The 25,168-nt window shown below is 37.9% G+C and overlaps 1 protein-coding gene across 1 annotated transcript in view; it reads left to right on the top strand.

Annotated features, from left to right (window-relative positions):
* Positions 1-3,101: 3,101 nt before the first annotated feature.
* Positions 3,102-25,168, top strand: part of CMYA5 (cardiomyopathy associated 5) — a 102,708-nt gene continuing 80,641 nt past the window's right edge. The window contains 1 exon segment of the mRNA XM_081307427.1: positions 3,102-3,387. Within this exon segment, the coding sequence (XP_081163553.1) occupies positions 3,239-3,387 (149 nt within the window). The 5' untranslated portion in view covers positions 3,102-3,238.

Below are 25,168 nucleotides of genomic sequence, written 5' to 3'. Positions count from 1 at the left end.
TTGTTTTTCTTTGAACATCTTTGCTTTTGACATGAGATTGGGGCTATAGTTAGCATCTAGAGCTGATCTGAGTTCAATTGTTGTGCTTGATTATTTAGATTATACAGAGAATCTTGGAATTAAGTTCACATGGTTAAAGCCAGTTAACCATATTAATACCTTATTTTTTCTGCCATTAGGAATGAAGCTTTCCATGTAGGTGATTTTTTTTTTTAGATTACTAATGTGTAATATTTAATACAGTTGAACTTTTTATATGAATTCTTGGAATTTTTCCTGAAATTGATTATACATTGTACAACTCTTCTTTATCAAAATGAATTGAATAGAATTAATATTCAGGTGATGACTTTGGGTAATCATTACAAACAATAGTCATAGTACTTATCGTTCAGTAATATTGTACAGTTCTCAGGGATGGGTGTGTGTAAGGTGCTCTGCCTCTGCAGTTATTATGACATTTCCTAATAAAGCCCCAGAATTTACCATAGTGTGAACTCTTTCACTGCCACTATTTTCTCAGCTTTCAGTGACCCTACACTATTATTCATTTTCAGCTGATTCAGTGTTACCACTAGATCAAGAAGTTAATCAACTTTCATTCTAGATCAGTGGGCTGACACTTAAGATTATGAACTTTGTGACAGTTCAAATGGGACAGATAAATGGGCTGTGAATATATGAAAGAATTTTTTTAGACTTAATTTTGTTCTTAGCTATTTGTGCAGTGAACACTAAATTATTTTGTTTGTGTTGACTTCCCCATTTCCTATATATTTGCATGTATTGTTAAAGTATTATACTCTGTACTGCAGTTCTCAATTTTGGATTAATTCAAGCTAGGTTCTTTGCAAATAAGTTTTCTAGACTTTTTAGTGTTCCTGAGAAATTCTGAGTGACTTTGAAGAAGCAGAATGGCTACCAGTAGGTTAGATTTTAGCAGATACCCACAACTGCAATTGAATTCTTTTTGTCCCAGGTGAGCATGGTCATTTGAATTGTTAATGGAAAGCCTACCTAATGTTAAACCAGGTTTAGTAAAACCTGGGAGCCTGGACTCTTCTGTTTCTATTCCTATGCCCATTAAGCTGTTAGTTCCATAGTGTATCTGACTTGTCTTCCTTTCTTTGCCCACAGACAAAACATATACATACAAACTGGCATAACTAGAGAATAATAAATACCAAACCTCCATTCATCATATTCAACAATTCTGTGAATAGAATCTGCTATGATTAAAAATAAGTGTTTGGCCTGGCGCTGTGGCGCAGGCCTGTAATCCCACCGCTCAGGAGACTGAGGTTGGGAGGATTGCTAATTCAAAGCTAGCCCCAACAAAAGCAAAGCGCTAAGCAAGTCAGTAAGACACTGTCTCTAAACAAAAAAAAAAAAAAAAAATAGGGCTAGGGATGTGGCTCAGTAGTTGAATGCCCCCGAGTTCAATCCCCAATACCCCCTACCTCCGTCCCCAGTATGTGCCATTCTAGTTATAAAGTCATTCTCATAAAAAGAATGATACCTTTCTGCATTGTAAAGATATCTGTACCTCAACAGCTCTGGTCCTGTTGTCTTCAGGGAGCATTCTCTAAGTTTGTTCTGTGTGCTAGGTGGTTTGCCAGATTTTGAGCTGGGATTGTGGGACAAAGATAGGTAATAAATGTCTAAATTCTACTGGGGGAAAGATACCAAAATACTTGAAATGTAAGCTCATATGGGAACCCATAAAAGGAGTACTGAGTTTAACCTGAGGATTTCAGAAAAAGGTGGTGATCTTGAATTATCAGTAATCAGAGATGGGAAGAACTTTTTCAGATAGAAGAAATTGTGTAGGTAAAGGTATTGAGTAATGATTTCATACAATTAAAAAATTTTTTATCTAGATTTTTATTTTCAAGACCAATTAGAAAATAAAACAGGAACGAACATACTTCGTCCTACATTCCCTATTTGTAATCTCTGGTTTATTGCCCTTGCTAATATTGTGTTTTCAGTGTTGTTTTTAAAAAGGCATAGATTTTTTGTGCAATCAGGAATTCAGAAGGAGATTTATTATTTTAATTGTACATGTTTATGGGGTACAGTTGATTAAATCAAGGTAATTATTATTTTTATTTCCTTCTCATTACTTTGTGTTTGGAAGCTTCAAGCCCTATTCTTCAAGTCCCTTATTCGTGAAATGTGTAATAGGTTATTGTGAAATGCAGTCATCCCTCTGTGCTGTGGAGCACAGGAACTTTGATGTAACTGTTTTGGTACCCATTATCCCACCCCCCTCCATCTTCCTCTCCTCCACCCTTTCTAGCCACTAGTAATCACTATTCTACATTCAGATTGACTTTTTGTTACATTCACATGTGAGAGAGAATGTGTGGTATAAATTTTGAGAATCCTTGACTTCCAAAGAGGAGACCAAATAGGTAAGATGTGGGCTGTCAGGATTTTATCTGCATGAGGCTCTCCTGCTTTAGTTCTTAAGTAGTGGGGACATTTTAAGCACTGGCTTCACAAGATCCAATGAGGTCTGGGGACCTTTGGCCTTATTTTCAGACAAAACTTTGCCTTTAGCTAGTGTGGGTTTAAAATTAGTTGAAATAATGACCTGGTTGAACAATCAGGGGCCACAGAAAGAATATACAATTGTAAAGAGAGCCAATATTGAACAATGGTTCAAAACAGCTTTCTAATTGGGCAGAGACCTAGTGTTGTTTCTTCCGAGTCTCTGTACTAGCAGTGGAACCATAAGCTCTCCAGAGCCTCAGAGCTCTGCAATAACCCTCGACAGTACCTCACACTAGCAAGCTCTCTGCCCAGGAAGGACTGTTTGGGAGAAAAGGCTCATCGAAATATTTGGCTCTGAAGGAAAGGGAGATCGAGATCGGGCTGAAGAGCTTTTCCTCCTTTGAAGCCCAGGTGCCACCGGAGCCCGCGCGCCTTGACGTGGGGACTCTCCAGTTGTCGAAAGAGCCCGCCAGCAATCTGCCAAAACCGGCAGGGGAGGGCGCGGGGAAGCTGGCACACAGGCGGGGAAGAGGTCAGGCTGAGCCCGGGGCCCTTGAAGCTTGGTGGTGGCGAAACTTTTTGACGCCTTCTATTTAAAGTCGCGGGGCTTACCCGCCCCCAGCGCTGGGAACCCGAGCCGCCCCCGCCGGGGCAGGGACGAGCCCGGGCCAGAGGCGCAGTCAGAGGGAGAACACCAGGCGCGGCGCGGGCGGCTCCGACTCCGGCCCAGAGAGACGCGATGGCGAGCAGCGACAGCAACCACGCCACCGACGGCTTCCTCGGCTCCGACGGGGACGAGGAGGCGGCCAAGGAGCTGGAGACTGAGGAGGAGTCGGAGGGTGAGGAGGATGAGACTGCAGCCGAGTCGGAGGAGGAGCCCGACGCCAGGTAGCGGGAGCTTCTCTCCCACAGGGGCCGTCGCCAGGGCGCCCGGCCTGGAAATGCGACTGGGAGGCAGGTGCTTCGCAGGGCAGCTAGCCTCTTCCTGTCTTGTTTTCTCCTTTCCTTTTAAACCTCTGGAGTTAATTTCCCTGGAGCTAAGTACTTTGGGGTGTGCTGTCTTTTAAAGAACTTGAAGGTGAAGGTCCTCGCTGTCATCTGGAATGACAGGCACACCTGCAGCCAAGTTCACTATACTCCACCTCCCAGCTCCAGTGACTTGGGGCTCTTGTCTATTCTTGGAGATACACTTAATGTCCTGCCTAATTGCAGAATTGTGCAGGAACGCTTACATCTGTCCCAAGGCACAGGAACAATCTTGAAAACCTGAACCAGAGAAGAGGGGGGATGGGAGCTAAGGCAGAGAGGGCTTCTCTGATACTTTTAAATAAACGGTGTTTCCTGGGTATGTAGCAGTGGACCAGCTTGCCATAAGGGGACTTGCTTTTGGTACAAAGACCTGTACATTTTTTGGAAAAAAAGAAGTATGAGTTCCAGTAACCCCTGTTCTTAAATTCCTCCTGGACAGAAATATCAACTTTTAAGTGAATGAGAACCCAGTTAATAGTATATTTAAAAGATGGTCTTCCTTCACTTTGATCTCCCTAATCACTTTTATGCAGGCTGTAAAATGAGAATAGTAGGAATCATCTCTTTTTGGATTTGTTTCTGCCTTTATTTATTTTCTAAGCATAGGTGTTTTGTATTTTTCTGAGTGTCAGGCAAAGGTGTTTCTTCCTAAATTTGTTCATATCAATAGAAAGACTTAGTAGGTGAATGTGTACCATTTTAGAATGTATGTTTTACCCAAAGTTATAAAGTACCACCCAATCCAAGACTAGCAGAGCTGAAGTTGAAGAAGCAGTCCATAGAGTGACATTGATTAGGGCAACTGGTCAGTCAGATAAGCCTTGAATATTGGTCACAGGTTTCCCAAGTACCTACCAAATGGGAAGCAGGCACAACCTCTGCTCAAGAGCATTGTGCAGAAAATTAAGGAGAAAATGGGGTGTATGAGACTCTGTGCTAAATTAAAGTTAGAGATGGAGTGGAGGACAGACCGTGGGTAATGTGGAAGGTTAGAAGAGAGAAGATAGAGTAGTGGCTGCCTTGAAGTTGTGGGCATGAACTGGACCTTAGAAAATGGACAAGGAAATGCTTAAATAAAGAGTGGAGGAGAAGGCACCCATGATAAATGGAACAGGGAGTAAGGGTTCAGTGATTCCTGGGCATATTGAGAAGGGGAAGTGTGTCAGCCCATCCTTTATAACTTTTTCCCTTAGTGGTACCTGGGATGCTCATCCTTGCCCAACCAAAATTTACCCTCACCCCAAGAGAATCTGAAAACTTATTTGCACTAAAATGTGAGCATCTGGCAATGTGAAGCACCATTTTGAGGCTGGATTGTACTTTGATGAAGGGCAAGACCTTCAGGTAAGGATAGGATTTATCTACAGTAAACATAGGCCTGCTCTCATTATATATAGGTGGTAAGGTAAAGCAGACACCAAAAAAAAAAAAAAAAAAAAAAAAAAGTGAGAAACAAATAGGATAGGTAGGAACATGAAAGAATAAGATATATGGTTATAGTGGCCTTAAAAACATCAAAGTTTTGGTTGCTGATTCGATGATATGGATAATAAGGAGTCAGTAAACATGAACAGGATTTAGGAGAATAGACAGAAAATCAGTGTGACAGGCAGGTTGGAAGTTATAGGTTTTAGGAGGGTTTGAATTAGGGAGATAGTCACAGAAGGAAAGGTGATATCTAAGGTTTGGACTGGGGTGGGGGCAATGGGAAAGGAGATGGTATCTGTATCTATAGCTAGACTAAGGTCAGTGGGGAGCGACTATTATTGGAACTGGGAGTCTCCAGATCACACCTGCCACAGAGTGTTGTCAGGAACCAAACCACTTTGGTGTGTCATGTATTTGTAAATATGTCCTAAAGTCCTCTGGTCTTTTGGTACTAGAAATATTCTCTAATAGATGGAAGTGAGAATTATGTATCATCATTTCCACTTCTTTCCTTTTGACTCTTGCACAGAAGTTTACAATTGAAAGAGGGCCTTGCTCACTCTGTGGCAGGCCTAGTGCTGTGTTTTCATATGTTGTCTCAGTAAATCCTTCCAACAACACTAGGAAGTGATTGTCCTGTTACAGATGAGGAAATAAGCTTTGTGTAATTTGCTGAGGATATAAAGCAAGAAAATGTCAGAATCACAATGTGAGCCTAGGTTTGTGTATTCCAAGCCACCCTCCCCCCCCCCCCCTTTTTTTGTGAGGAGAGACTTTCTTTATTATAGTTGAAACTTACTTTGAAAGGTAAGGAAAAAAAGGAAAAAGAAAGGACTCATCTCTGTTTACTAGAGGGATGTTTTCCCCTGTTTTTGAATAGAAATTGTCTACATTTTCTCAGAGGTCAGAACCAATCTTTGAAGCTGCAATTACAAACATTTTTTTTTTTTAAATTCAGAAGCACATAAGGCTAGGCATGGTGGCACATGCTTGTAATCCCAGTGGCTCAGGAGTCTGAGATAGGAGGATCTTGAGTTCAAAGCCAGCCTCAGCAACTTAGCAAGGCCCTAAGAAACTCAGTGAGACCTTGTTTCTAAATAAAATATTAAAAAGGGCTGGGATGTGGTTCAATCCCTGATACCAAAAAAAAAAAAAAAAAAAAAGGCACATAAAAGTTAGAAATGAAAACAATCTAAGTAATAATAACAAAATGGTTTTTGTATCTATTTGATATAATATTACTAAGCCATTATCAAAATGCTATTTGTGAAAATTCTAACATGGAAAATGCTTATATTGAGTAAAAGATGTACTGGATGACTTGGGAGGATGAGGCAGGAGGATTGCAAGTTTTACACCAGCCTCAGCAACTTATTGAGACTCTGTCTCAAAAAATTAAAAAAGGGTTAGGAATGTAGCTCAGTGGTAAAATGCCCCTGGGTTCAATTCCTAGTACCAATAGTAGTAGTAGTAATAATAATAATAATAATAATAATAATAATAATTTAAAACACATGCTGGGTGTGGTGGTGCAGCCTATAATCCTAGTGACTTGGGAGGCTGAGGCAGGAGGATCAGAGTTAAAAGCCAGACTCAGCATGTGAGGCCCTAAGCAACCTAGTGAGACCCTGCCTCAAAATAAATAATAGAAAGAATGGGCTATGGATGTGACTCAGTGGTTAAGTACTCCTGCTTCAATCCCTGGTTACCATCCTCCTCGAAAAAAAAAAAAAAGATATACTGGAAAAAGGCTTAAAATATTAACAAGGTTGATAAAGGTTAAGTTGAAGTTAGTAAAGGTTTTATTTTAAGGTTAAAAATGTTTATATATGGTTGTTAGAATATTTTCCTTAGGGGCTTGGGTGATAGCTCAGTGGTGGAGCACTTGCCTCTCATGTGTGAGGCACTAGGTTCGATCCTCAGCACCACATAAATATTAATAAATAAATAAATAAATAAAATAAAGGTATTGTGTCCATCTAAAGCTAAAAATATTTTTTAAAAAGAATATTTTCTTTATATTTATCTTAACTTTTTGGTTTTTCTACAATGAGCTTTTTGGTATATAAAGCTCTACCTTCTGCCTGCTATTCATCAATATATATGTAGTATATTTTGTTATGTGTAATATATTATGTTAATATAAAGACAAAAAGCACTCTACTTGTAAACCTTTTCTTTACCCTTCCAGGTGTCATATGTAGATTTATCTATAGCTACCTTTCTGAATCAAGGAACCATCCCTTCTAATTATAAAAATGTAATTGATAATGCAGAAAACACATCATTACACAGACCAGTACTTATATTGGATTAGAAAATTATTCTTATGATATATCACTCAGTCATGTGAATATGATATATGGCATTCAAAGGGCTGTGTGTAAATCATATTAGTTATTCTTTTATTTTTATTTATTTATTTTTGCAGTGTTGGGAATAGAATCCAGGGCTTTGTGCATCTTAGGCAAGTGCTCTACCACTGAGCCACATCCCCAACCCTCCTATTAGCTGTTCTTTCATGGACAAATCTGTCCCCTTTGAACCCAATTTTCTCATTCATAAAATGATAGTAATAATCTCTAATTCATAAGGTTGTCATAAGGATGAAAAAAAACTATGTACATTTATGTGGGCTTACTTGACTTAGTAGGTTCTTAGTAAATTTTAGTTTCTTAGATTCCTTCAGATGAATCATTATTGGCAGCAAAGCTCTACCTTCTGCCTGCTATTCATCAATGAGGGGTGGGTAATGGTATCCTTTTCCAATATGAGTTTTCCAATGTGACATTCCACTTTGGCTTATCTGTAACATTCAGTAAACATTCATAGGGTGCTATGGACTATGTAAGGTGCTGGAGATACAAAAATTACTAAGAATCCATAACCAGATTCAAGGTGTTCACATTTCTAACTAGAGAAATAGAAAAACACAATTATGCCATTAACTGTTAGAGAGATTGAAGGAGGAGAAGGTCTATATGAAGCACCTCAAACTAGGGAGAAAGTCCTGAAATGTATAATACCTGGGAAGATTTGAGAAGGCTTCATCACTGGAACAGGGTTTTGAATCAATAATGTGCCCCAGAGGGCTTATAGTTTGTGGTTATAGAAAAAGATTTTTTTGTGTTGCTAAACCTTCATATAAGATCATTTGTAAAAAGTGGGTCTATAAAATCTACAGGGTTCTAGAGCCAGGAGAGGTTTTAGAAATATCTATTCTTTTACAGATTCAAGACATTGTCAAGAGACATTTTGTTTTCCAAAGTCATACAGCTTTGTAATAGTAGGATTAGGACTAGACCTCAAGTTTGGACTCCAATCTAATGTTGGTTAATTTATTCATTCAATAGATATTTATTAAACTCTTTTGATGTGCCAGGTAATTCCTATGCCCAAGGAAGACAATGGCGAACATTTTGGACAAAGTCCCTGCCCTCCTGAAATGTTTCAACTTCCCAGTCTGGAAAGACAAACAATGAATCAATATAGAATACATTGGGTAGCCATAAGTTATGTGAGGAAAGTACAGAAATGGTTATGCTGTTCTGGACAGGATGGTGAGGAAAGCCTCCCTTATGAGATGACATCTGAGCAAAGACTGAAAGAATGGGTGGTCCAGGCAAAGGGAAAAGCAGGTACAAAAGTACTGAGGTAGGAATGTGTGACTCACTTAAAGAGCACAAGGTCAAGTTGTTGGAGCATAGTGAGCAAGTAGGAGAGTGGTCAGAGGTGAGTTTAAGAGATAGCTGTGTTGCAGATCATGTGGGGCTTTGTAGGCCATAGTGAGGACTTGAAATTTTATTAAGTAAAATTGGAAAGCCATTTTACGTCTATATACCACTCAAAATTCAAAACAAAACAACAATAAAAAAGTAGTGATAATGGCAGTATTGCTTTATATAATAAACATTTATACATGAATATTTTCATTCAACTAATATTTATTAAATATGTGCCAATGTTGTGCTAAATGTTTCAAATTCATGATCTCTTTGTGTGTGTGTGTGTGACACTTGAGGTTTTTGTGAAATTTGTTGTTCATTTTGTTTTTCTGAGTGAGGACCAATGAAGCCCAACTCTTCGGTCTTTCCAACAGATCACCTAGAAACTTTATCATTTTTGTTTTGGATCAATCTCTGTTAATCGTTTGATTTCTCTTCTTAAGCACAGGGAATTTTTGTCACAGCAGTACCCAACACTTAAAATCACCTTCATGTGGCTCAGCCAGTGCCTATATAAAATGTCTGTCTAAGCTGATAGAATTAAAATTATTGGTGAAATTCACATTTAACTAATTATTAAAGGAAACAAATCTTTTGGAAGGTGAAGGGAGTTCATAAGTGGTTTTCGTTATCAGTACGGAGCATTCTGTTTCCATATATCTATTTATATGGTGTCTGTCACCGATGTGCTTGCCTAGGTGTTTTGACAAGTGTGTTATTTGAGCCTGCCTTCTTCTGAGGTCAGTGGAAAGAGCTGGGAATGGGAGGGCAGGCTGACTGCTCAGGATGCCAGAAGCTGAGGGAGGAGATAGGATAAAGCAGAGGCACTTAGAGCCAGAAATTGAAGAGCTATTTAAGTGTTGGCTGCATGCATATTACATGCCCTTGGTAAGACTTTGACTCAACATAGAGAAATATAGCAAGAGTTGGAATTATTATTTTTCTTTAAAACAGCAAAATACTAAAGTACAGGATATACTGACTGATAAAATTTTTTTTAAAGTAAAATAAAATAAAATAAAGTAAAACTTTTAAAAAGTAAAATTTAAAAAATAAAATAAATATATTGTGTCCAACTACAACTAAAAAATAAATATTTTTTTCTCTTTTTTTTATTGGTTGTTCACAACATTACAAAGCTCTTGACATATCATATTTCATACATTAGATTGAAGTGGGTTATGAACCCCCAATTTTACCCCAAATGCAGATTGCAGAATCACGTCGGTTACACATCCACAATTTTACATAATACCCTATTAGTAATTGTTGTATTCTGCTACCTTTCCTATCCCCTACTATCCCCCCTCCCCTCCCCTCCCATCTTCTCTGTCTACCCCATCTACTGTAATTCATTTCTCTCCTTGTTTATTTTCCCATTCCCCTCACAACCTCTTATATGTAATTTTGTATAGCAATGAGGGTCTCCCTTCATTTCCATGCAATTTCCCTTTTCTCTCCCTTTCCCTCCCATCTCATGTCTCTGTTTAATGTTACTCTTTTCTTCCTACTCTTCCTCCCTGCTCTGTTCATAGTTGCTCTCATTATATCAAAGAAGACATTTGGTATTTGATTTTTAGGGATTGGCTAGCTTCACTAAGCATAATCTGCTCTAGTGCCATCCATTAACCTGCAAATTCTATGATTTTGTCATTTTTTATTGCTGCATAGTACTCCATTGTGTATAGGTGCCACATTTTTTTTTATCCATTCATCTATTGAAGGGCATCTGGGTTGGTTCCACAGTCTAGCTATTGTGAATTGTGCTGCTATGAACATCGATGTGGCAGTATCCCTGTAGCATGCTCTTTTAAGGTCTTCAGGGAATAGTCCGAGAAGGGCAATAGCAGGGTCAAATGGTGGTTCCATTCCCAGCTTTCCCAGGGAATCTCCAAACTGCTTTCCAAATTGGCCGCACCAATTTGCAGTCCCACCAGCAATGTACAAGTGTACCCTTTTCTCCACATCCTCGCCAGCACTTGTTGTTGTTTGACTTCATAGTGGCTGCCAATCTTACTGGAGTGAGATGGTATCTTAGGGTGGTTTTGATTTGCATTTCTCTGACTGCTAGAGATGGTGAGCATTTTTTCATGTACTTGTTGATTGATTGTATATCCTCCTCTGAGAAGTGTCTGTTCAGGTCCTTGGCCCATTTGTTGATTGGGTTATTTGTTATCTTATTGTCTAATGTTTTGAGTTCTTTGTATACTCTGGATATTAGGGCTCTATCTGAAGTGTGAGGAGTAAAAATTTGTTCCCAGGATGTAGGCTCCCTATTTACCTCTCTTATTGTTTCTCTTGCTGAGAAAAAACTTTTAAGTTTAATTAAGTCCCATTTGTTGATTCTTGTTATTAACTCTTGTGCTATGGGTGTCCTATTAAGGAATTTGGAGCCCGACCCCACAATATGTAGATCGGAGCCAACTTTTTCTTCTATCAGACACAGAGTCTCTGATTTGATATCAAGCTCCTTGATCCATTTTGAGTTAACTTTTGTGCATGGCGAGAGAAAGGGATTCAGTTTCATTTTGTTGCATATGGATTTCCAGTTTTCCCAGCACCATTTGTTGAAGATGCTATCCTTCCTCCATTGCATGCTTTTAGCCCCTTTATCAAATATAAGATAGTTGTAGTTTTGTGGATTGGTTTCTGTGTCTCTATTCTGTACCATTGGTCCACCCGCCTGTTTTGGTACCAGTACCATGCTGTTTTTGTCACTATTGCTCTGTAATATAGTTTGAAATCTGGTATCGCTATACCGCCTGATTCACACTTCCTGCTTAGAATTGCTTTTGCTATTCTGGGTCTTTTATTTTTCCATATGAATTTCATGATTGCTTTCTCTATTTCTACAAGAAATGCTGTTGGGATTTTGATTGGCATTGCATTAAACCTATAGAGAACTTTTGGTAATATTGCCATTTTGATGATGTTAGTTCTGCCTATCCATGAACAGGGTATATTTTTCCATCTTCTAAGATCTTCTTCTACTTCTCTCTTTAGGGTTCTGTAGTTTTCATTGTATAAATCTTTCACCTCTTTTGTTAGGTTGATTCCCAAGTATTTTTTTTTTTTTGAGGATATTGTGAATGGAGTGTTTTTCCTCATTTCCGTTTCAGAAGTTTTGTCGCTGATATACAAAATGCCTTTGATTTATGCGTGTTGATTTTATATCCTGCCACTTTGCTGAATTCATTTATTAGTTCTAGTAGTTTCTTTGTAGACCCTTTTGGGTCTTCTAGGTATAGAATCATGTCATCTGAAAATAGTGATAATTTAAGTTCTTCTTTTCCAATTTTTATGCCTTTAATTTCTTTCATCTGTCTAATTGCTCTGGCCAGTGTTTCGAGAACTATATTGAATAGAAGTGGTGATAGAGGGCATCCCTGTCTTGTTCCGGATTTTAGAGGGAATGCCTTCAACTTTTGTCCATTCAGAATGATGCTAGCCTGAGGCTTAGCATAGATAGCTTTTACAATGTCAAGGTAAGTTCCTGTTATCCCTAGTTTTTCTAATGTTTTGAACATAAAGGGATGCTGTACTTTGTTGAATGCTTTCTCTGCATCTATCGAGATGATCATATGGGTTCTTATCTTTAAGTCTATTGATGTGGTGAATAACATTTATTGATTTCCGTATGTTGAACCATCCTTGCATCCCAGGGATGAATCCTACTTGATCATGGTGCACAATTTTTTTGATGTGTTTTTGTATTCGATTCACCAGAATTTTATTGAGGATTTTTGCATCTAGGTTCATTAGAGATATTGGTCTGTAGTTTTCTTTCTTTGAGGTGTCTTTGTCTGGTTTCGGAATCAGGGTGATGTTGGCCTCATAGAATGAATTTGGAAGAGCTCCCTCTTTTTCTATTTCCTGAAATAACTTGAAAAGTATTGGTATTAATTCTTCTTTAAAGGTTTTGTAAAACTCCGCTGTATACCGAGGACCCCAGCGGGCGGCCCAGGTTCGGGACCATGAGCTGGATCACTAGGCAATGCTGAGCTGACGTGGATCTGGGGCGAACAGTCTGGGCCTCTCAGAACACACACTGAGCCCGGATCGGCTGAATTCAAGCTCCCGTTCGCCTGCTTCCCGCAGACAAACAGCTGTGACTCAGCATTAATCCATCCGGCTGAAACAACTGGTCAGCCCTTCTCATCCTACAGAGGGAAACGAACTGTCGCCATTTGCAAGAGACACCACTATGGCAGAGAACTGACGTCATCAGACTGCGGCGGAGGAGATAACTTCATTGAAACCTGCGGCTACAGCATCAAATAAATTTATAGGAGTAAACAGTAACTCAGCAGTCAAACAGAACAAGAAGTAACATGAGCAGCTTCAAAAAGCAAGGAAGAAAAGGAGTACAAACACTGCAGGACAGCCTAAATATTCAGGAGGACCTAGAGTCATCAGAAAAATGGTCACATAAAGAACTCAAGGAACACCTTAGACAGATGGAATGGAACCTTAAAGAGGATACAAGACAGCAAATTCAAGCAGCAAAAGAACACATTGAGAATGAATTACATAAACAGATAAAAGAAGAAGTTAAGCATCTCTATCAGGAGATAGAGATTATAAAAAATAATCAAACAATAATTCTAGAAATGAAGGAAACGATAAACCAAATTAAAAACTCAATTGAGAGTATCACTAACAGAGTGGAGCAAGTAGAAGCCAGAACGTCAGATAATGAAGACAAAATATATCATCTTGAAAAGAGTCTAGCCAACTCAGAAAGGCTGGTAAAAAATCACGAGAAAAACATCCAAGAGTTATGGGATAACATAAAAAAACCAAACTTACGAGTCATCGGGATAGAAGAAGGTACAGAGATTCAAACCAAGGGAATGAGTAACCTGCTGAATGAAATAATTACAGAAAACTTTCCAGAAATAAAAAAGGAAACAGATATACAAATTGAAGATGCATACAGGACACCGAGCACACAAAATCACAGTAGACCAACGCCAAGACACATTGTTATGAAGATATCCAATACACAGAACAAAGAGAAAATATTAAAAGCTACAAGAGAAAGGAGACAGATTACATTCAGGGGTAAACCAATAAGGTTAACAACGGATTTTTCATCACAGACATTAAAAGCAAGAAGGTCATGGAACAATGTATTTCAAACACTGAAAGACAACGGATGCCAACCAAGAATTCTGTATCCAGCAAAATGAAGCTTCAGGTATGACAACGAAATAAAAATCTTTCATGATAAACAAAAGTTAAAAGAATTTGCAGCCAGAAAACCAGCATTGCAAAGCATTTTGAGCAAAACACTACACGAGGAAGAAATGAAAAACAATAACCAAAACCATCAGTGGGAAGTGCCTCAGTAAAGACAGAGGGTGAGGGGAAAGATAATCATGGAGAAACAAACTAAATTTTTTTTAAAAAAAAGGATAAACAATCAAACATGGATGGAAGTACAAACCATATATCAATAGTAACTCTGAATGTTAATGGCTTAAACTCTCCAATAAAGCGACATAGGCTGGTATCATGGATTAAAAAAACAAATCCAACAATATGCTGCCTCCAGGAGACACATCTGATTGGAAAAATAAATATTTTTTAAAAAAGTGGTTTATATTCTTTGGCTATTCTGAACACAGGCTTGATGAAAGCCTTGGGTCCATTCAGACATTATAACCAAATTCCCCTTCCTATGAGGAAAACTTATTAGAGTATCAGGTATAAGAGACTTGAATGTGATTTATACATGAAAATAATCTTTGGCTTAATCCACCACTATCCAATAGAAATATAATGCTAATTAATTAATTAAAAAAAGAAATATAATGCTGACCATATATATAATTAAAAATTTTTAGTAGCCACATTAAAAATGTAAAAAGAAATAGATAACATTAATTTTAACAATGTATTTTATTTAACTCAGTAGCGAAAGTTCTATCATTTCAACATAAAATCAATGTAAAAATTATTAATGAAATATTTTACATTATCTTGTATTAAATATTATTCATGTTTTTATTAGTGTGGTGTGGTTATACATAACAGTGGGGTTCATTTTGACATATCCACAAAGGCATATAACATAACCTGCTAAATTTCAATACCCAGCACTTCCCCTTTTCCCCTTGTCCTCCCTCCTCCATCCCCTTCTTCTCCCTACTGGTCTTCCTTCTGTTTATTGCTGTTTTGATTGGTGCATTATAGTTGTATATTAAAGTAGAATTCATTGTGATGTATTCATACATGCACATAGCATAATTTGGTTAATTTCATTCCACATTGTCTCCCCATTCCCATCCCTCCTCTCTCCCCCTCAATCTCCATCCTTCACTTAACTTTAAGTTCTCTCTTATATTTTCATGAAATCCCCCTTTTAAAAATTTCTTATTTTTCTCTAGCTTCTGCATATGAAAGGGAACATTTAACCCTCAACTTTCTGAGTCTGGCTTACTTCACTTAGCATGCTGTTCTTCAATTCCATCCATTTACCAGCAAATGACATAATTTCATTTTTCTTTCTTCTGCTACAATTTTGAAATTTCTTGTATATTTTACACATATTGCACATCTCAAATATACCCTACCTAAACACATTTCAAGGGCTCCATGGCCACATGTGGCTAGTGGCTACCATACTGGACAATTCAGGTCTGATAATACCTAGAAATCTGTTAGCTTCATTGAAATTCATAGAACTGCTCCATCAGTAATGATTTCTGTATGCCAGGCCCTGTGCTAGATACTAGAGACAGAAAGATGATTGGATGGCACAGTTGCTTCTCTTAAGGAGCTCATTCTGGTAAGGGGAAGCGATTAACTGCCATAAATAGTCATTTATGACACTAAGGATATTAACCAAGGAAAAAGAAAAAAAAATTTTTTTCTAAAATGAGATTTAGAAAGGCTTTGTAGAGTGACACTGAAGCTGAGAAGAAAGGTATTCCAGGAATAATATATGGTAAACATTCCTTTAAATTTCTGGTTTCAGCTGTTGTGCTGCGAATTGCTGCTCTAAGCTTTTTTCATCATCCAGAATTATTGAGGATTCACCAGAGTTGAGAATATTTATTAGCTGAATAAATGAATGGTGTGAATGAATGAGTGAGTGACTATCAAGGGTTCCAGACTTTTTCAAGAAGCAGATTTAGTTGGGATGTTGAACTTGGATCAGGTAGGATTTTGCTGGTCGTTGGCCATTCGTTTACCAGGGATTGAAAATGCCTGGTGAGTCTGAAACACACTAGCTTGGAGGGGACAGTGATAAGTACTGAAGGATTGTTCAATTATGATGTCTGCAGTGATTGTTCCTACCTTCTATTACTTGTGGGAAAGTCACCCCTAGACTCATCCTTGAGCCAGATCATAGATGGGAGGATAAAACTGGGCTTTCCCTTTGCCCAGAGAAAAGTCCTCTCTCACGGCAACTGGAGTGGATTCAGTTCCAAAATTCCACATTCTAATCTGATAAAATCCAAGATATGTGAGAAGATTAATTGATACTACTATTTAGTCTACTAAACTGTAAATGCTCAAAGACCTCTCATGAAGCTGTTACTATGTTTTTGTCATTTAGCTATGGTTTCTTTAAGAATAATCCACATGCTAGACAGAAATTTACATTCACTGTTGTAGAACATAAATATATACAATGTCAATTTAACACATTTTAAAACATTTACATTCATCACAAATTCCTTCTTAATGGCTGATTTCACTAGGACACTTAACATTGTTGATTGGTAAATAAAATTAATTCCCTTCCTTTTCAGAAATGTATCTACAATAGGAAATGAGCCTTATTCACTCACCAGATTTTTACCTTGTGCTTACTGTGTGCCAGGCAATGTAAACATAGAGGGAATCAAACAAGTCAAGTTCTAACTCTTTCCAGTTTAGCTTCTGAGGAGGGTCAACATTAAACAATTTCACAAGTCATTAGTAGAAGCTAATATACTGGCAAAATGAATTGGTCCCAAAGAGCTAAGGCCTCCTGCTCCTTCCCCCTGGGAGTTTTCTCTCAGTCTCTCTTGGAGCCTGGCTGCTGATGACACTTACCCTTCTAGGGCACTTAGGTGTCCCCAACTCTCCTGTGTTTCTGATGAGTGACAAGGCCCACAGCAGGGAAGAGAGGCCAACACTGACTCAAGGAAACCTAATCTATTCTAAGAACTGAAGCTTGTTATTTTGAGTTATTGAACCAGAGCTCCATGGCATATGCATTGTTTACATTCTAATTTTAGGGAAAAGAAAATGGAGGGTTAGCAATAATGAGTGATTTACATAATTTCAGATAGTGAGTGTCCTATCCCTAATTCTAGTGCTGGAACTCTTCATGAGTTCAGTGCTTATCTTGAGATTTTATATCTCTCTTTCTTTCTCTCACTCTCTCTAAATGTACAAATGTATGTAGATATATATATACAATAAATACATACTTTATACATTGAACCGACATCTGTTCTTAGCTGATATACTCCTTTTATTTGAGTATTTGAGCATAATTTTATTATTTTAAAATATTTTTTTCATTTACTTCAAACCTTTTTAAAAGAAAACGCTTAAGAAGATCCTGAAAATCTACATAATAGTTAATCCTGATCAGCACCTTAGCTATATTAAGTTTCCTAATGTGTAATAAAGAGAGTAGATCTTATGTTTAAAAATAGACATTAGGCAATCTGGTGTGATTGCATTTTCATAAGGTCAAAGATAGCAACACCAAAATAACTTCTCTTCATGCTATATGGAGTTATGTGATAAGCGTTCAATAGATATTTATTTACCATATCTATGAAATTGTGATATTCTATTTAAAAGACAGATTTTGTGTTGGTCTTTGGATGATGAACTTTGAATTTTTCAAATCTATTTTTTTTTTTTCCTCAAGGGGACATGAGAAAAATGAGACCTGGTCTTTATTCTTCTTAGAGTTTTGGGATCTCCCAGGGTGTCAGTAAATGCTCTCTTCATTCAGTACCACTTGGGGTCATAAAACAGATTATATTGTATTTTAAAAATGCCTGATAGGATGGAGAAGACCTGGATTACCATTCCGACTGTGCCACTTCCTGGCTTTGCAGCATGGGGCAAGAGGCTTCCCCTCTGTGCCTTTACCAGGGTTCTCAGGACCCTCCCTGACCTGGCCCCTGCTGACCTCCTGAGGCTCATCTCTTGCCACTGGGTCATGTTTACAACACTCCAGCAGGCTAAGCCTGTTCCTGCATCCAGGTGTTTGCACTTGCTTTTTTTCCCTCCATGGAATGCTGCTTCCCCAAACCCACTATTGAGGTTCAGCGCACTTGTCACTTTCTTCAAGAAGCTCTCCTCAACCCCCTGCCTAACAGGCTGAGTTCACTCCCTTTATGCCTTTCACAGTAGTCACTGTTTCACGTTGCCTTTCATAGCTCCTATCACTATCTGAAATGTTATTTTGGACTTATTTTAATTGTTTATTGCTACCACTAGAATGTCAGCTCCCTAAGGGCAGCAGCCTACCTTTCTTCTCTGTCTGCAACTAGAATATAGCAGGTACATAGCAGGTGCCTCAGAAATGCTCATTGAACTGGGCACACTAGCACTCACCTGCAATCCCAATGACTTGGGAAGCTGAGGCAGGAGGACTGCAAGTTGAAGGTTAGTCTCAGCAATTTAGTGAAACTCTAGACAAATTACTGAAAGTAGCTAAGTGGTAAAATGTTCCTGGGGGTCGGGGGAGATGATTGTTAAGTGAACAAATTGTTGGATTTCATGATGACATTTCATCCCCAGAATCTCATCTCCTTCCCTCTGGTTAACATTGTTCATGTTACACCCTCCTAACAAATTACTTTGTTGTCTGGTCCTCAACATCTTAAGAGAATTGAGAAGTGGTCATTGAATTTGGTAAAACGAAACTCAATAGGAAGAAATTAATAATTTACAGAAATACAAACACCTCTAAGAGAATTAATAGTTTAAATCTTTCTCTTTTAGATTGTGTTTATTTTTGAACAGATTCTTCCACATATAAGAAGTAGGGTGCTCTCATGGGGGAAGAGGGCACTAGAAATGGGAAATGGGTGCTCAGGGGAGGAGTGAGTGGGTACACAGGGCAGGCTGGGCATGAACTTGGGCCTCAGTCTTTCTTGCTCATAGGATATCTCCCAGAAAGTTGCTTCCTGCAGGTCCCTGATAGAAAACTTTCAGAGGAACTGACATTTTTATTTCCTTGATTTCTTAAACAAGATACAAAGGGGGATGGTAACATAAAAAGTTAGCAGTGTTGATGTAAACTACAATTGCCTGATAGCCAAGTATGTGGTTAAATTTATTGTCTGATAGAATTAGGATTCCTCTTCATATATATACTTGACCTTTTGGAAAAAAAAATTTTAGTGGAGTTTACATACTGGACCTTTTAGTGGAGTTCCCCACCTAGGTTGGCAGAGAGATGAAGGACAATGTAGCCACTATGACCAGAGGACCAAAGCAGAGAGGAGACTTTTGGCATCAGAAAATCAGGGCCTTAACATTTAAACAACTGATCAGAATTAGTGGCCTACATTAGCTCAGAGGAAAATGGCGAGAAGTGACAACCATTTCTTAGTTTTTTTTCTATTTCTTTCTACTCCATTTTTTGGAGACAGAATCTCACTAAGTTGCTGAGGCTAGCCTGAACTTGCAATCTTCCTGCCTCAGTCTCCCTAGTCAGTGGAATTATAGGCATGCCCCATGCCTGGCTGATGTATACCATTTTATTTAAACAAGGAATAGTTAATATTTCCCTAAGAAATATGAAATTTAATTAAAATATAACAGAATAATGAACAAATACCATATGAAGCTGAAGTGTTTTTCCTTTTGTATTTAATGGGGAAAATGTTTGTTCTAGCATGGACTTTTCATTTCACAATAAAAACAAACAACCAGAAATTCAATATCACCTGTTTTATATGCCCTGATATCCCTGTCTGGGAGTCTTAAATCTCTATTTATCTGTTTGCTATTATCAGAAACCTCATTAGTTCTGCTTCTAGTCTGTATACCTAGGCCAATATTCCAGAGAACTGTGCTCCACCTCACAGGTGGGTTACTATACAACCCCCACCAAGGGGAGAAGTGAGACTCAGGTAATGTTGATTCTGTTTGGTAACTTGGAAATAGAGACACAGATTCTATTTAGTTGGCTTGAGGGATTTGGGGGACAGGTCTCAACGTTTTAGATATCTAGTCAACCTTATTGTGATCTTGCAACAATATTTTGTGATGTAGTATTGGTTTTTATTTTTGGAAATTACTGGTTAATTTTTTTATTATTTAAAAAAATCTGAACTTATACTGTAAATTGTCCAGCATGTGGTAAAAAAACAACATTAGCTAAAATTGCTGAGCATAACTGGTGTCTGAGATAGTGTTCAGGAAAAAAAAGAAAAGGTATTTAATAGTAAATAAAGTTGTTAAGGCAGAGAGCCCAGAGCATAGAAGATGGATGGCGAGATGGCCTTATATGGGGAAAGATTGGGGCCACCACCAGGGGTCTGAATTCAGGCTCAGGCATGTTTCTAAAACTTTAAAACAGTCCTCCCAATACAGAGTGCCTACAGGACTTAGAAAACCATGAGCAGACCCTGTTATCCAGGGCCTGAAAGCTATTTGAACTGATCCTGACACACAGGAAAGGCTCCTTCCTTCACCAAAGCAAGTCAGGCTAACATCCAGGGGTGAGGTGGTGTTGCTTTTCCCACCCCTGTCTTTTCCTTCTCCGGATCACAGAGATTAAAAGAGAGAAAAGCAGTGCAATATCTTTCTGAACTCTGAGAAAGTTCTGCAGCCTCTGGGGTTCAGGGTGTCCTTTGAGGATAGTGATGTTGAGCTGAGATGGTGGGAGGGTGGGGACAGAAGGGAAGAGAAAATGCTCAGAGGGAAGCAGAGAACAAAGCCACACTTATAGAGAGTAGCTCTCTTGATCCCTCATGATTTTCCTCTTTTCTCTTTCCTGAAAGGCCTGGATACACCCTTAGCCCTTGGATTGTATGAGAATTCTCTACTCCTATAATGAGCAAGTGAATGAGTGCATAATGAATCAGTGACACAGGGAAGAATGATTAGAAGGTGCATCCATTTTGCTTATTGCACTTAAACTTTTCAGAGGTAATCATTGTTAAGGAGGTGACTTCTGCTTTAATTATAACCTTATTAAAGTGGGTTTGCAGCTCTTCAAAGTTTGGACTTCACAATGGGAATAATGGAAGGGAAAAGGGAGAGAACACATGGAACATTTGTTATTTGCCCAGTACAAATGCTTCTCAGTTTGTGATGAGGTTATGTCCTGACAGACCCACTGAAAGTTGAAAATATCATAAGTCAGAATGCATTTAATGCACCTAGCCTACTGACCATCATGGCAGCAACACAGTACACTGTAGAGTGCTGGTTGTTAACCCTCATGATGGCATGCCAGACCGGGGGTTGTGGCTGGCTGTCACTGTCCAGCATTGTGAGAGAGTATTGGGTCACATGTTGCTGACCCAGGAACAGATCAAAATTCAAAATTTGAAAAAATGTGGTTTCTATTAAATGCATATTAAAAATGCATCATAAAGTTGAATCATTATAAATCAAAGACAATCTATATTTTATGAGATATTTTGCACGTTGTTTTGACACACCTGCCTTACAAAGTAGGTGTTAGTCTTCCTTTTTAACTGATGGCCTTCAAGTTCAAGAAAGGAAGAGGAAGTCATTTGCTCATATAGTATCTTAATCTGTTTGTGTTGCTGTAACAAATTACCTGAGAATGGGAAATTTATAAAACAGAAATATATTGCTCACATTTGTGGAGTCTGGTAAGTCCAAGATGGAGGTACCATAGATGTGTCTGTGGTGGAAAGAGCAAAAAGGCCTCAGGCACTCCCTTTACCTTTCTTTCTTTCTTTCCTTTCCTTTCCCTCCCTCCCTCCCTCCCTCCCTTCCTCCTTTCCTGCCTTCCTTTCTTTCTTCTTTTTTGGCATCAGAGAATGAACTCAGGGATGCTTAACCACTGATTTACATCCCTAGCCCTTTTTATTTTTTATATTTAGACAGGATCTTGCTAAATTGCTTAAGGCCTTGCTAAATTGCTGAGGCTGGCTTTGAACTGGCAATCCTCCCACCTTAGTCTCCCAAGTTCCTGGGATTACAGGAAAGTGCCACCACACCTGGCTCTTTTACCTTCTTTCTTAAGGTTGCCATCCCATTCATGAGAGCTGCATTTTATGACCTTAGTTAGCATCCCCTAAAGGCCCGGGTCAATACTATCACATTAGTGATCACTTTTCCATGTCTGAGTTCTGGGGAACACAATGAGGCTCTAACACACAGCTGGAAGTAGTGAAGCCAAGAGTTAAATCCAGGGCATTTTTGAAGTGAAAAATGTTGTCTCCATCCCATGAGCACTGTGGTATATACTTACTTGGATAAGGAGACATTGTTTCTTTCTTAAGAAATTTAGAAGACAGAGGGTAGATAGCATTCAATAAACACTGTGGTAGACTTATCAGAGAAGTACTCTGCTAGCACAGGATTCCAGTAAATCTCAAGTCCTATAGTTCATATAGGGTGGTGAGCTCAGGAGAGCCAATCCAGTCACACTCTGATTTTCTGAAAACAGCCATCAAGACAGGACTAACATGGTACCCAATGTTGATAAGAGTGTGGGTAAGAATGTAAGGCTCTTCTTTAATGAGACTAGTGTTTCAAAGCAGAGATTTGGGGGAAACCTGGTAAAAGATTTTGATCTTCCCTTTGTGTAACGCAAAAATGTCAATAGGATTTATATATGATCATTGAATTTTTATATGGAATATTTTAAACTTCATATATCTATAATAACTTCTTAAATATGGTGGAGTTGTGTTCCAAAATTTTATTTTGTCATTACTTTTTTGGCTCTTGGCTGCATTTCCTCTAGCTATAATGTTAGGGGTGATTAGCTTCCACAAAAATTCATTTACTTTATAATGGAAACAAGGTATATTACTATTAAACAGATTTCCAACCAGTGTTTACAGCATGATCTTTATGAAGAAATGTCTTCTAAATTCTAGGTTGGACTGACTTAGACACAATTATGTAACTTCAGAGAGGGAAGTTTCTGTTTGAAAAGTGAAATGATGTATTTTTCTCCTAGATCCTCATAGATTGCTAACAGGCAACATCTATATAAATAAAGATACCTCCCTACAAAAAAAGAAAATGTAAGGCTCTTGTACTCACTACTAATAGGAATGCAAGTTAACCATTTCTAGAGGGAAAATTGGAAATAGTTGTGAAAATCCTGAAAACGATTTGCTTTTCACTCTCAAATTCTACTTTCTATAGTATTATCCTGAGAAAATAAGCATGCAGAATGATGGATCTAAGGTACCAGGGATTGAAACTGGGGTTCTCTGCCACTGAGCTATATCTCCAGCCCTTCTTCTTCTTCTTCTTATTATTTTTTGAGACAGGGTCACGCTAAGTTGCTGAGGCTGGCCTCAAACTTGTGATCCTCCTGCCTTAGCCTCCTGAGTATCAATGTGTATTACTGAGCCCAGCTATGAGCATTTTTTAATGTAGGAAAAACTTGGGAATAACATAAATGTTCAACAACAGGTTATTAACTAAATAAAATGTTATATAATAAAATGCTATGTTAACAATTAAATATGAAGTTGTAGAACCGCAGTTATCAAAGTATATTTCTAAGAGGGTCCATAAGGTCAAAACTATTTTTGCAGTAGTACTAAGATCTTTATTCATTTTTTACACTTTCATCCTCTCAGGAGTATATAGAGTATGAAAAGCTCATTTTTTCATATTCCACATTGCAACTAATTTTTTAACAACTGCAACTTTTCTAGTTTCAGTGTGGTATAAATAAAATAAACACAGTTATCTGAAAATTACCCCTCCCTTTTCCAACTACATATCCCTGTGGCTCTACCTTTTCTTGAAGTACTCCTGCTAATAGAACATATCTACATTTTGAACACAGAAGCAGATATAAGAATTTTTATTGAGCCAAATATTAACAAGATTAGCAAAACTATAAAATAATGCCACTCTTCTCACTAAATGTTTTTGTTTGTGTTTTGGAAAGTAGAATTGCTTTTTGTAAAATATATTATCAATATTGACATGTAATGGGTTATTATTGTCATTTTTAGATGAAGTAATAAAATGTTAAAATTTCGGCTTTGATTGCTAATTCTATAAATACTGATAAATACAATCCATGTAAGCAAAAGAGTTTTGAGGTCCTTAATAATTTTTAAGAGTATAAAGTAGTTTGGAGATCCCTCTCCCCTCAAAAATATATATATTTAGAATAGTTGTTGTAAGGGAATGTGTCATTGGAATGGGAAAATATTTAGAATATATTTTTAAATTTTAAATAAAGCTAATATATTAAATATAATCATTTTCAAGTGTTGAGGTTACTGATTATTTTATTTTGTATGATTTTCTCTTGTCATGTATTGTAGAGTGAAATATATATTTGATAATTAAGAAAAAGTCTGTATTTTAAAGATAGGACCTAAAAACCTTGAACTTTCACCTGAATCCAACTGAGGAATGCTTTATTATATATATTACCTGTATTATGCTTTTAAAAACATTTCATTGGATCAAATACAGACTACTTTTATTGAATTTTAATTAATTTTGTGGGTGATTAATAAGAGAATATTATGGGAAAGTCATTGTAATTTTAGGAACTGCTACAGACATCTAAGAGCTTTAAAGATTTGTGAAAATGAGAATACAAAGTTTTGCAATAATCCCACTTTTCCAATATAGTACTTCATAAAAACGAATTAAACTATTCAATCTAATCTTCTAACTTCCAATTTTGAGATCTTATAGGCTACTAGCAAGTTATTTCCTTATTCATCAATAGGGATTTTATTTAATGTCCTTATTTCTTTTTCCTTTTAGAAATTTGGAGACTTCCTTTAATATGCTTGGTTTACTGTCTGTTGTTTGAGGAAGGGGGTTCTTGTTTCTTCTAGTGGGGGCGTTTGTGTTTAATGAGGGGACCACCAGCAATGCCTTCTGGGAGCTTCTCACCTGAGAACTCTGCTCCTCTGTTTTCAACTTCATAGGCACCAGGTACCTCTGCCACCAGCCTAACATAGTAGTAATTGATTCAAGGATAATAACTACCTACCATTTTCTCAGCCTTTAAAATTCTTTCTTTGTGGAAAGAAAGAAGACTTGTTTGTTTTCTTTCTTTTTCTTTTGTGCTAGAAGCCAGCTCTTTTTGGGAAACAGGGTCTTGCTATGTTGCCTAAGCCAAACTTGTGATCCTACCTCAATTTCCCGAGTGATTGTGATTACAGGTGTGGGCCACTGTGCCTGGCTAACTGCCGCAGTCTGGCTGGGCACAAGATCACGAGCCACTCACAGCTTTGTAGATTCAAACAGCAATTCTTTATTCCCGAACTCACACCAGCCTCTACACACACGTTCTGGGGAAATCCAAGTTCTGCCGC

This window comes from Spermophilus citellus (assembly GCF_964194105.1).
Source record: "Spermophilus citellus genome assembly, chromosome: 1".
NCBI classification, from domain to species: domain Eukaryota; kingdom Metazoa; phylum Chordata; class Mammalia; order Rodentia; family Sciuridae; genus Spermophilus; species Spermophilus citellus.
The sequence above is the reverse complement of the archived record's forward strand: the minus strand, read 5'-3'. Positions and strand labels throughout refer to the sequence as shown.